The sequence below is a fragment of the Filicampus tigris genome, chromosome 20 (assembly GCF_054856515.1).
Source record: "Filicampus tigris isolate MCC_2025a chromosome 20, RoL_Ftig_1.0, whole genome shotgun sequence".
NCBI lineage: Eukaryota > Metazoa > Chordata > Actinopteri > Syngnathiformes > Syngnathidae > Filicampus > Filicampus tigris.
Window position 1 is genome coordinate 6,678,193 of NC_141236.1, and position 11,808 is coordinate 6,690,000.

The following is an 11,808-nucleotide window of genomic DNA, read 5'->3' on the forward strand; positions in this document are numbered from 1 at the left end:
TAGTTATCTTGCGTTCAAGGAGGTTCAGAAAGTGTGAGAATGTAAAACCTTTAAAAATATATATATAATTTTCAGCGATTTTAGCTGCGCAGAAGGGGGTGTATTTTATAGGATCTGGCAACCTGAGTTTACTCTGACGTATGCGTTTGAGTAGTGCAGTGAGTGTGTATCTGCAACTTGTCGCCATCACATTTGGCTCTGTGTGCAAACTAGCTCTCTTCCGTTCTTCAATATGCCACGTTAGTTGACTCCTTTACCTGTCTGTGGCGTTATCAAATGAAACTTTGCTATGTTAGGTGTCAGTAAATGTGTGTAATAGTGTAATTTTGTCAACTGTGTTTAATTGTCAGCCTTGTCCACGCAGAATAATCTGGCGAGTAGCAGCAAGGTTAACCCAAGGAGCGGTTGGCTGCTTCGGAAGGCTAACGCTAGTTAGCTTGCAATTCCGCTAAGCATTCGAAGTGACTTATTCAGTGGAAATTGAATCCTGTTACGAAGCTTTCTCGTAGCTACTATCGCCCTGGCGGTGTTCTGTAGCTAAGGAAGATAGCCGCAACTTCGCCGAGGAACCCAGAAGATATTTTTTCTTCTTTTTAGCGAACGAAGCTTTAAAAAAAAAAGCTTGGACCCAGAGAAGAAAGTCTGATAAACTGGAGCTGACACCGTCACATTTCCTTCCTTTAACACGTATGTATTATGTTGTTTTCTGCTACTCGTGTTTTTCATTTTCTTATATCGTGGTCTTTTCTTTATGGCGATCGTGGCATTACTCAAAGCGCCAGCTGTTATCACCGGGCGGTTTCCGCTTTGCTACCATCCACCCTTGCAATTGTTGTTCAAGCTAATGATCAAATACAATGAGTGCGCATGATCGATGAATGGGCCTCATCGTCAGTGTCGCGCGGCAGGCTGCTCGGCGTGACCAGCCAACATGTCTGAGGGCTCCGAAAGCAAGCAGGCCCCGGACACGGTCCAGGAAGCCAAGGCCGATCCGATGGCTGCTGTGGCCGCCGCCGGTCAAGGCGTGTCGTCTGTGTCCCCCCCCGTGTCGGTGGTGAACCAGCCGGCCGCCACGGAGGACGAGGAGGAGGAAAGCGAGGACGAGTCTGAGATCTTGGAGGAAAGTCCGTGTGGACGTTGGCAGAAGCGCAGAGAGGAGGTAATTAGACAGTACAGTAACGCTCAAAGCTATTTTTTCTCACTACGTACATAAATAGAAGTACAGATACTTGTGGGAACAAAAGACTGGTGGTGAAAGTACTGAGTCAACCCCTGTAGTAAAGTTAAAGTAATAAGTACAGACTCGGGTATGCATGAAGTACGAAAGCAAACAGTCAATTCTTTACAATACCTGTTTCAGGGGAAAAAGTTATCAGTCTATTTTGACAAAATAAGCAGATGAAAGTAAGGAGTATTTGTACTTTCTTACTGGCCACCCCTGCATTACGATTATAACATTTGATTGTCCTCCCCGAAGGTGAATCAACGAAATGTACCCGGCATCGATAATGCCTACTTGGCCATGGACACTGAGGAGGGCGTTGAGGTGGTGTGGAATGAAGTCATGTTCTCAGAAAGGAAAAACTTCAAGTTACAAGAGGTTGGTGAACTGCGAGCTACTACTTTTCTCCATCTTAACACTTGTATGTTCCAAAATAATATGATGGGGGTGATATGTCCTATACCCGCCTGCAAAGGATGAAAACCTGTGATATTGAGAGACCATAGTTAAAAAAAAACGCTTTACCCCTCCCCACACTTATAAACGAACATATTTTACTGTGAAAAAAGCGGGAGACTACTATATAACATGACTTTGCGAAAACAAAGACGACACAACTTGCTTGCACGTTTCTCCAAATAAAATACCTACACATACAACCAGAGCATACTATTATACTGAAAGGCATACTGTATGATATATGAGGTTCTGTATTACTCTGAAGGCGTATCCTCTTTTTGCTCTTCTCGTGACCGTTTGAGCAGTCTTGAGTTATTATCCTTTGATGGCATTTGTTATTGCTTTGGCACCATCTGAAGAGCCAGAGCGAGTTTATGGACCAAGTGTGTGGCTGGAGCGGCAGGCAGACTTCTTGTTCCTTACCTAATATGTTCTGTGTGGGATAATTGCGCCATCCTATGTGATTCCCGCATCACATTACTCTGCTGTGATTGTCAACGAGGCCTTTGATATGTTATGAACGGATTCATTGTCATTGTAATCCAGTTACTTTACCTCAGTGTCGCCTTGTGGTTTCTGGGGACATTTCCCTTCCTAGACGGAGGGTGTATTTTGGCCCCGCCTGTTCAGTTCCTTACCACCATCTCACCAACAACAAACTTTTAATATGGCCTTGGGTTACATTTGCGTTTTAAGCTGCTTAAAAATAAGCGGTCAGACTTGTTGCCTGCGGCACAAAAGCGGAGAACATGCTGTTCTTGAGTTGAACATATTTAATAGGGGGGGAAAAGGAGTAGAGAGAAATAAGCACAAAAGATAGGTGGAAGTGCCTTTTCCACACTTATTCTGGGACGTTATAGTAATATTTCATCTCCGTAAATGATATCAATTGAGTATTTAGTCCATTTTAGGTGAACAAAAACCTTAAGACAGCATTGTCGGTGCTCAATGTGGTGAACTGTATATCTGAGTAATAATAATAATAAGCTCATAGTTTTTTATGAAGTATTTGTCTCTCAGTATTCAAACCAAAACATTTGATCAGTGCTGAACTCTTTGCATTTTGTTGGCAGGAAAAGGTCAAGGCAGTGTTTGACAATCTGATCCAGCTGGAGCATTTGAACATCGTCAAGTTCCACAAGTACTGGGCTGACGTCAAAGAGAACCGAGCCCGGGTACACAGACGCCACTCACACTCGCGTTCCTCTCCCAGGCCGCCATGTTGACTTGTCCGTTTCGTACCTTTTCCTGCCGCAGGTCATCTTCATCACGGAGTACATGTCCTCCGGAAGTCTCAAACAGTTTCTGAAAAAGACGAAGAAGAATCACAAGACCATGAATGAAAAGGTGTGGAGAATCAAGATGACAGTTTAAAGGAGGCGTAATGTATTCCACCCCCCCCCCCCTCCCTCTGCCCCCCATCAATTGAAATTTCCAGATTCTGGATTTGACCTTGTTGTAAATGTTTGTGTCAGGCTTGGAAGCGCTGGTGCACACAGATTCTTTCTGCTCTCAGGTGAGTCTTTGGGACGTCGCCTTGGCGCGTTCACGTCTGCTTCGGGCTGCTAACAATTGCTTTGCTCTACGCGGCAGCTACTTGCACTCGTGTGAGCCTCCCATCATTCACGGCAACCTGACCTGCGACACCATCTTCATCCAGCACAACGGCCTCATCAAGATTGGCTCAGGTAGAAGAAAGTCACTGAGCGTTGGCGGAATATCGTCACGTTCAAATACCGGAGCTCATCTTTCCTTCGTTTATCCCAGTGGCTCCAGACACAATTAACAACCATGTGAAAACATGTCGGGAAGAGCAGAAGAGCCTTCATTTCTTTGCTCCGGAATATGGAGGTAAGACCTTTGCTTTTATTTATTACTACCATCTAGTTTGGTGAAAATCATAATTGATTATCGTATAACCCACCAGCTGTTGCCAATGTCACCACTGCGGTGGATATCTACTCCTTTGGAATGTGCGCCTTAGAGGTGAGGGCTGCTTTTAAGCTTCTTGACCAAACGGCTTCATTTCTGCTTTTTCTATACAAACGTTGTGCGCATCCGTATTAGGGTTGCAGGTCAACAGGGGCCTAAAGCTGCGCCATGCTAAGTGCAGCGTGAAAAGGGCTTAACCCTGCTGGACTGTTTGCCAGTTAATTGCAGGGCACATATCGACAAGCAACCATTTTTTGATTTTATTTACACCTTCATTTCCCCGTGTCATTTTCCATCCCTCTCACAGATGGCAGTGTTAGAAATCCAGAGTAATGGAGATTCGTCGTACGTTTCCCAAGAAGCCATAAACAGTGCCATTCAGTCCCTAGAGGACCCGTTGCAACGGGTAAGCAGTCTTCTGCAGGGGCTTGTTGAAAGTGAGCCCCTCACACTGTCATCACGGGTCTCTTCTGCCAGGAATTCATCCAGAAGTGTCTGGAGGTGGACCCGGACAAGCGTCCCACGGCCAGGGAGCTCCTCTTTCACCAGGCCTTGTTCGAGGTGCCCCTGCTCAAGCTGCTGGCCGCTCACTGTATCGTCAGCCACCAGCGTGAGTGGCGACGCGGCCATCGGGAGAGCGTCGAAATAAATCTAGATGTCCTCACCTCACCCTATTTGCCTGCAGATATGATTGCAGAGAACGCGTTAGAGGAGATGACAAAGAACATGGACCCCAACCTGGTGATTGTGGAGGGGAAGGAGGGCGTTCAGATGAAGTGAGCGAGCTTCCACGTTGGTTGGTTTGAGGACTAGAATTCAGACTGACTGACTTTGCCTTTGTCCTCAGGCTGTCCCAGTTTCCTGCCCTTGAGCTGGACAAATTCCTGGAGGACGTCAGGTAGGATTGCCGGCAGGAGAGCAAAATGTGCCATAAATGACAAATACAATCACGGCCAGTTTGCCTGATGACTGTGTGCGATATTTGAAGTCGTTGCTCTTGTGGGTGTCAGGAACGGCATCTATCCCTTGACGGCGTTTGGGATTCCGTGTCCGCAGCAACCTCAGCAGGAGGCGGTGAAGTCGCCCATCGTGCCGCCCTCTGTCAAAACGCCCACCCCGGAACCTGCGGAACTTGAGACCAGGAAGGTGAGAACTAGCGGCGCGGCCAATGCTAACGAAGCCCTTTGCTCGCCGCGTGACAACAATGCCGGCTGTCCACAGGTGCTTCAGATGCAGTGCAACATTGAGCCCGTGGATGAAGGCGCCAAGCATCATGTGAGGCACCTCATCCTCGTCACACACACACACACACACGCACGAAAGCCCTAAACGTAATGTCTCCCTCTTTAGCTGACGTTACTGCTCAAACTCGAGGACAAACTCAACCGACACTTGAGCTGCGACCTGTTACCGAGTACGTTCCGATCTCGCCAAGCAGGCGACCGGCCCGCCGTCTCTTGATGGAGCTCGTTCATTTTGTGTTCTTTGGTTTAGATGAGAATGTGCAAGAGTTGGCTGTGGAGCTTGTTCAGCTGGGCTTCATCAGTGAGGTAAGTGAGGCAACTTGTCAACTCGTGGTGGCCTCCGTGTTTACATGCGTCCTACTGCATTTAGTTCCGTCTTCCGCTTGAATAAACACTTGAGAGCTGGATGCCAACTTCCCCCTTTTACCTTCTGTAGAAACTTGCGCTGCCATGTTTTGCAGTAGGCATCTTGAGCACAAACACACCGTTTTGTGGCGTTGACCTCTTGAGGTGTTAAACGATTCTGGACGATATGAGGAAATAACTTTATTGAATTCACCTTACTGCCTTCTGAAGACATTTGCTTGACTTTTGGCGTCCAGGGCGATCAGCCTCGTCTTGCGTGCGTTCTCGAAGAGGCCTTCTCCAAGTTCTACAGCCGCAACGGGTCCCTCAACCCCGTGACGGTCTCCTCGTAGCAGAGGACCCCCAGCGGTCCCCTGCTCCCACGTCCCGGGCCGGCTGCCGTCTCCCTCCTCCTTGTACACAGAGGAGGAAAGCCTTGCTCTTGACTGCGCTCCCTCGCCGCAGTCTTTGTATGTTCTGGTGGGACAAAGCTGCCACTAAGTGGTTCTCTCTCTCTCTTTCTCTCTCTCTTTTTTTTTTGTATTTTGTTCTTCTCTCCCAACCAGTACAGCCATCAAGCCTCATTGCAACAAGGAAAAAAAAAAAAACTTTCGCTCTCGGGCTAGTTTCTTTAACTTAAAAGTCATAAAATGTTTAACTGCGAGAAAGCAGTGTTTTTTTTCCTTAAGTCAGTATTAAAAGTGTATTTTTAACATTTTTACTGTTAAATAGCCGTCGCCCCGCCCCCCCGCCCCGCCCCCTTCCAGATTACTGAAGTGTTGTCAAGTCTGCTTGTCGGCTCCTATTTAAACTTGATGGGGCTGTTTCCTGTCAAGCTGAAGATAATTGGGAGAAAGCGTGTAGCCCTACAAGTCGAAAATATCCCAACTATTTATTTGTGTTTGACTGTAATTCACTTCCAGCACTATTGTGGCCGTTGCTTGTTCTGAATGTAAGCTTCTACTCACTCCTTTTTTCATGCAATTTTCAGAACAATTATAAAAAAAAAAAGAAAAAAGTCGAAAAACATTCAACCTGCACATGCTCGTAATATATAATACAGAATTCGTTCCAAATTTTGTGCAACCCAGATAGGAAAAACGGTTCTCCAGTGCTGCTGTTTGAATTCACGCTGTTACTTTATACACAAGCTCCTGACTTGTGGGCAACTCTGTGAAGGTGGCATTCATTTTACACGAGAGGCTGCTTTCCATCAATGTGAACATTATTTTATTTTATTTTTTACACTTGTGTCTGCTCTGTATGTGCTTTGCTAGTCTGTGAGAATTAACGTGAGCAAATTTCAGTCAAGTCTGTAAACGATTTCAAATGTCTGTGGCTGTGGAATAGTCGGCTTCTTCGAAAGTGGCACAGTTTGCACTTTTCTCTCCACCTGTTTGCTACTTTGAGTGAAAATGTCCCGCAGCCTCCCAAAAATGTGCAAAATTTGCGAAAAGGCCATCACAGGGGATTATTTGTGTTGCCTTTGCTGCGACCGTCTCACAGGGTGTATACAGACTTGGAGTGTGCTTTACACTCATTGTTCTTTCTGCTAGCTATTGGTTTGCCCTCTTTTTCACTTCCTGCAAATTAAAAAAAAAAAAAAAAAAAAAAATCACTAATCAGCAAATACTTTGGTCCAGTGTGTTCGTTTGAAATCATGAATGGGTATCCACCTATAAATACAGTTGAGTTGACTGAAATGATGCACACAAATGAGACAAAATTCAATCATTTTATACAAAAAAAAACATTTGAATTCTCCATTCTCTGTTGATTTAAGAAAGGGTAGCCCTTGTACAAGTACTGTATACTCTTGTACGTACTCAACGTCACAATGTGTGCTCCAATACACTTTCATGCTGACAAAACACGTTGCCGTACAAATTGACAAAAAGAGGTATAATAACCATAAAAGTAAAGCCAGACTAAAAAATAGTTTTGATATAAAACACCTTAGAAACACGCTCTAAATAAAAAGCTACCCCCAAAAATTGGCGACGTCACAGCTCTCTGCAGTGTCATCTAGCTGTTGGTTGAATTATCCATTCTGTACAATTTATGTGTGCGAGTAGAAAAGAAAAAGCAGAACTACGAAAACGGTACATAGCACTTCAGTTCAAACACAGCACTCGTTCACATTAACTTGCGTGTCTTCCCTGTTGAAAGTCACATTTATAGGCACAGTAATATTCAGTTTGTGGACCACGTTTGGTCAGTGGACTCCAATCCAGGACGAGGTCTTGATCCAAACAATGACATTTGTATCAACATGGTATCATTCAAATAGTTGTAGCCACTTTAATAGACAAAAACACACCGTTGCATACTAATTGCCTTAAAAAGGTAGAATATTCAAATCCCTTTTTTTGTTTGTTTTTGGGGTGGTATAAACCTGATTGATTGTATACTGTACACTGTCCCAAATGTCACTATACTTTTTTTTTTCTTTGTTTCAGGTATGAGCCATTAGCATTTGAAAACTTCGGCTTTGCAGTTTTGACATTCAGTCGGGGACAGAAAAACGTCTTGCCAGGTAGCAATTTTGCAACACTGCTCCAATGTCAATTGATAAAGCCATGGGCAATAGGAATGATTTGCATACAAAAAGGGCAAAGCCGACACTCAAATGATGGCCTTGTGGCTGTCTGAATTATATCTGAAACTAAATGGTAGAAAGGAAATGTTTCATATGTTTGGGACATCCTGTATTATGAAAGTTTATAAACAATGTTTGAGGCAGCTTTGAGACCGTAAAATATAATTAATGGTAATCAAATTATGATACAGTTGCAGCTGAAATATTTTTTTTTTTCGCCACCCCACCCCAAAAACAAAACAAAAACAATATAAAACTAATTTGGACAGGATGTCAATAACATCATTGTTTGAATTGCAGTTATGGAGTATTGTGGTTTGCATCAACTACATGTGAATGGGACATTTACCGGCAGTTAATTTAGTTTTCATTCAAAACGACTTGTAGGCCTTGTCACCGCAAGGAAATAATTGATTTGAAATGAAAATCAGTTGAAATTTGCAAATATCTTGATTCTGACAACATTCAAATTCAATGAAAATAAAAAATGGAGAAAAGTCCAGCAGAGCACAAAATAAAATGTACACATTCATTTGATCGCAGCTGCCTTAGCTCCTTATTTCAAATATACAATTGTCTTAAATATCAACACGTTTCTTGCTTTGACGAAATGATTTTTGTTAAATGTAAATTGCTGTTCTTGAAATGCTGAATATTGAATATTTTTTGCATTCGTTTACATGCCAGGAATTAGTAAATTGTCGCTGTACAGAAAATGTATCTCCAAAATGTGAATTTCTATATTACATGAGGTGTGAATTTATTAGTTTATCCCCCACCCCCCAAAAAACTACATTAAACATTTTTACAGTAGGAACCTTTGTCGCTGCACAGTTCCAGGTGCACCGATTACACTGACGGAAGTCAACATGGAGGATTCGGATGAAAATACGGCGTTTGGACTGTTGGGAGGCAAATTTATTTTCAAAAAATTACCCGATGGAGGCGTTAATAAACGCGTGGTTTTGTGCATACTCTGCCAAAAAGAGTTCGCGTACCACCGCAGCAGTTCGACCCTCCGCTACCATCTGAATGCAAAGCACGTTGAGGCCAGCGCAAATGGCGCAATAGCAATTAGCGGCACGAGTCGTCGGCAAACCAATTTTGATAACATGACTGGTTTCAGGCCCAGTACAAGCAAGTCAACATCGGAACAACTGGCAAGCTCACTCGCTGAGTGGATTGCTCTGGACTGCAGACCATTATCAGTGGTCGAAGATAAAGGGCTAGAAAAGGCGCTGCAGATCGCGACATGTGATCCAATTTTGAAACTGCCTTGCAGAAATACGATTTCAGCCATAATTCAACAACTCTATGACACTGGAAAACAGGCAAAATCGGACGCTTTGAAGAAAGCTCAATTTGTGGCACTGACGGGGGATCATTGGACCTCCGTTCGGAATGGGAGTTACATCGGCGTCGCTGCACACATCGCTGCCGTCACAGACGGGACATGGCATTTCAAGTCTTTTGCCCTGACTGTGCTGGAGACAGACAGAAGACACGATGCTGAAAACTGCGCGGAACAGTTCCTCTCCGTGGCAGAGACGTGGGGAATTCAACAGAAGGTCACCACAATTGGAACAGACTGTGCACAAACCATAATAGATGCAGCAAGACCCCTCCCATTCCAACATATGCCGTGTATTGCTCACATCTTGCAGAGGACCGTCACTGTTAGCCTTGCTGAAGGTGGCTTCAATGATGCATTAGAAAAATGTCGCAATATCGTGGGGCACTTTAAACACAGCCCTGCTAACACGGAGGAACTACACCAGACGCAATCAAGACTGGGGCAAGAAAAAGAGTCACTCATACAGGATGTTTCCACAAGATGGAATTCGACGCTTGATATGATCTCCTGTCTGATGAAGAACCAAGAGGCTGTTTTTGCTGCTTTAGAGAATAAGAAGCAAAAGATAGAAATACTAACTCCAAGCGAGCTTCTCGAACTCCAAAATCTGACGACTGTCCTTGAGCCATGCAGGTAAATAAAAGTATTTTCAAATTCATTCTCTGCCAGCCACGTTTAAATGGTTCTTTGATATTTATAGCTTGCTATATTGCTATTAATAATGACTTTCCTGAACTTTCTACTGCAGATTTGTGTCTGAGCTCCTCGGAGGTGAGACGTATGTCTCATGTTCGGTGGTTTTACCCGCTCTCTGCCACCTGCGCCACACCATGGGGGTCTCGGATGATGACTCAAACCACATGGTGAAATTCAAGACTGCCTTCAGAACAGATTTAACCCAACATGCAGCAACGCTCAACCACGAATGGCTCAAGATGGCCACCGCGCTTGACCCACGCTTTAAGGATTTAAAGTGTCTTGCGAGGGGAGAGCGAGAAGAAGTTTGGACCAGCCTTGAAACCCTGCTGCAAGAAAAGTGCCAAGGGAGCACCACTCCGGAGGCAGCAAAGAAAAAGAGGCTCCTCCTCGGTTCATTTGATTCAGACTCTGAATCGGATGAAGAAGACCAGTGTAACAGGGCCCTGAATTTGTATCGAGCAGAATCCAGCATCAGCGAGACAGACTGCCCGCTCCAGTGGTGGTCCAGTCGAGCAGGGACGCACCCACAGCTGTCTGTCCTGGCCCGCAAGTATCTGAGTAGTCCTGCCACTTCGGTCCCATGTGAGAGGCTGTTCTCACTTGAAGGTCACATCGTTACGAAAAAGAGAGCTGCCTTGAGCCCGGAAGATGTGAACAGGTTAGTTTGTCTGAGCAACTGGCTGAAAGAGAGGGATTAAGTAGGTGCGGAGGTGTTGTTTGGTCTTACAACGGCAGTTTAGCTTTCTGTTCAGTTTTGGCCAGCAATATTTTCTTTGCTTCTCTAGTGTTTATACTGAAATGTGATGAAATGTGTTTTTCCGGTTAACAATATTTATTTGTCCACCGATATGTATTTAAATAAAAAAATGTAGCTTCTTGAAACAAATTGTCTCTGATTCAAATGTAATTAATCAAAAGTAATTACAAAGTCTCTCCATTATTTTTTCAATCATATATATATCTGTGTATGTATGTATGTATATATATATATATATATATATATATATATATATATATATATATATATATATACACACAAAAAATTACGTATTTCTAAATGTGGAGATCAGATGGTGTCATTCTTGCTATTTTTTAGATAAAATCCAAAATTGTTAAGTAAAAAAAAAAAAGTTTTTTTTTTTTTTTAAATCCCTACTTTTTCTCATTTATAATTTTTTGATACATAAAATTGTTTTGGTTGTTTTTCAGATTTAAAAAAAAAACTCCCAATTTTGTCACAATAAAATCCCCAAATCTGGTGATACATGCTGGACAGCGACTATATGCAAAACTGTTTTCACACAGCTCAAACATTACCAAAGCATGAAATAGTTTCAATGTATGTCATTGCCAACATTATTCTAATATTTTAAAAATGTACTGAACTGTTGTGCTTTTCATGGCGTGAATGTGTCACCTCCATGATTTGATTTTATCTTTAGAAATGTAGCTAGATGGCAGCAGCGAATTTAACATCCGGCCACCATCAGTTCATGTGGTGACCTAGCGGTGAATCTGTGGTTTTGTGCTTGCATTTTCCATAGAGTGACCGCTCAAAAGAAGAAGCAGATGAATTAATTAACGGATAAAAAAAAAAAACGAGCTGACTTACAAGCGTGGAGCGAATTAGATGCCGAAGTCCAAGTACCACTGTATCAGAATCGCACCGTTGACAGATGAGCTTCAGTGAAGTAAACGTGGAGCGTGATGTCACGTTAGCACCGGTCGCGCAGTCCCAAGGCATGTTGTCATGTGGAGGTCGCTCGGTGTCATCTTCGGGCTGGAAGCAGACAACATGGCAACGGCAGACATTGTCTCCGTCCTCACACGGGGCGGGCAGGGGGGGGGGGTCTACTTCTTCAGACACTGGTACATGAGGGCGCGCGGGTTGAGCATGTAGCGCTCGGAGTTGAGCAGCTTCGTGAGGTACTGAGGCACTGGGGGCCGGGGGGCA

General features: G+C 43.9%; 3 protein-coding genes across 7 annotated transcripts in view; 2 read left to right on the forward strand and 1 right to left on the reverse strand.

The window, feature by feature from the left end:
• The first annotated feature begins 125 nt into the window (after positions 1 to 125).
• Positions 126 to 8,338, forward strand: nrbp1 (nuclear receptor binding protein 1). Of its 2 annotated transcripts, XM_086018458.1 has the most exons (18): positions 127 to 687; positions 909 to 1,159; positions 1,478 to 1,600; positions 2,755 to 2,856; positions 2,939 to 3,028; positions 3,157 to 3,197; positions 3,275 to 3,369; positions 3,449 to 3,532; positions 3,609 to 3,667; positions 3,921 to 4,019; positions 4,091 to 4,223; positions 4,299 to 4,389; positions 4,461 to 4,511; positions 4,624 to 4,759; positions 4,835 to 4,888; positions 4,964 to 5,027; positions 5,108 to 5,163; positions 5,460 to 8,338. In XM_086018458.1, the coding sequence occupies exons 2-18, from the start codon at positions 932 to 934 to the stop codon at positions 5,553 to 5,555; spliced, it is 1,602 nt and encodes a 533-aa protein (XP_085874584.1). In that variant the 5' UTR covers positions 127 to 687; positions 909 to 931; the 3' UTR covers positions 5,556 to 8,338. The 2 variants fall into 2 exon arrangements, with proteins under 2 accessions (XP_085874583.1, XP_085874584.1); XM_086018457.1 differs by having other exon boundaries at positions 126 to 687; positions 4,624 to 4,888.
• The window catches only part of LOC147128050 (macoilin-1), a 10,881-nt gene continuing 5,991 nt past the window's right edge, over positions 6,919 to 11,808 (reverse strand). For 2 of the 4 annotated variants that reach the window (XM_086018453.1, XM_086018451.1), the window contains exon 12: positions 6,919 to 11,634. In XM_086018453.1, coding sequence (XP_085874579.1) covers positions 11,341 to 11,634 — 294 coding nt within the window. In that variant the 3' untranslated portion in view covers positions 6,919 to 11,340. The other 2 variants (XM_086018455.1, XM_086018454.1) reach the window with 1 other exon arrangement.
• Positions 8,478 to 10,751, forward strand: LOC147128051 (E3 SUMO-protein ligase ZBED1-like). The gene is made up of 2 exons (XM_086018456.1): positions 8,478 to 9,788; positions 9,904 to 10,751. The coding sequence occupies exons 1-2, from the start codon at positions 8,671 to 8,673 to the stop codon at positions 10,550 to 10,552; spliced, it is 1,767 nt and encodes a 588-aa protein (XP_085874582.1). The 5' UTR covers positions 8,478 to 8,670; the 3' UTR covers positions 10,553 to 10,751.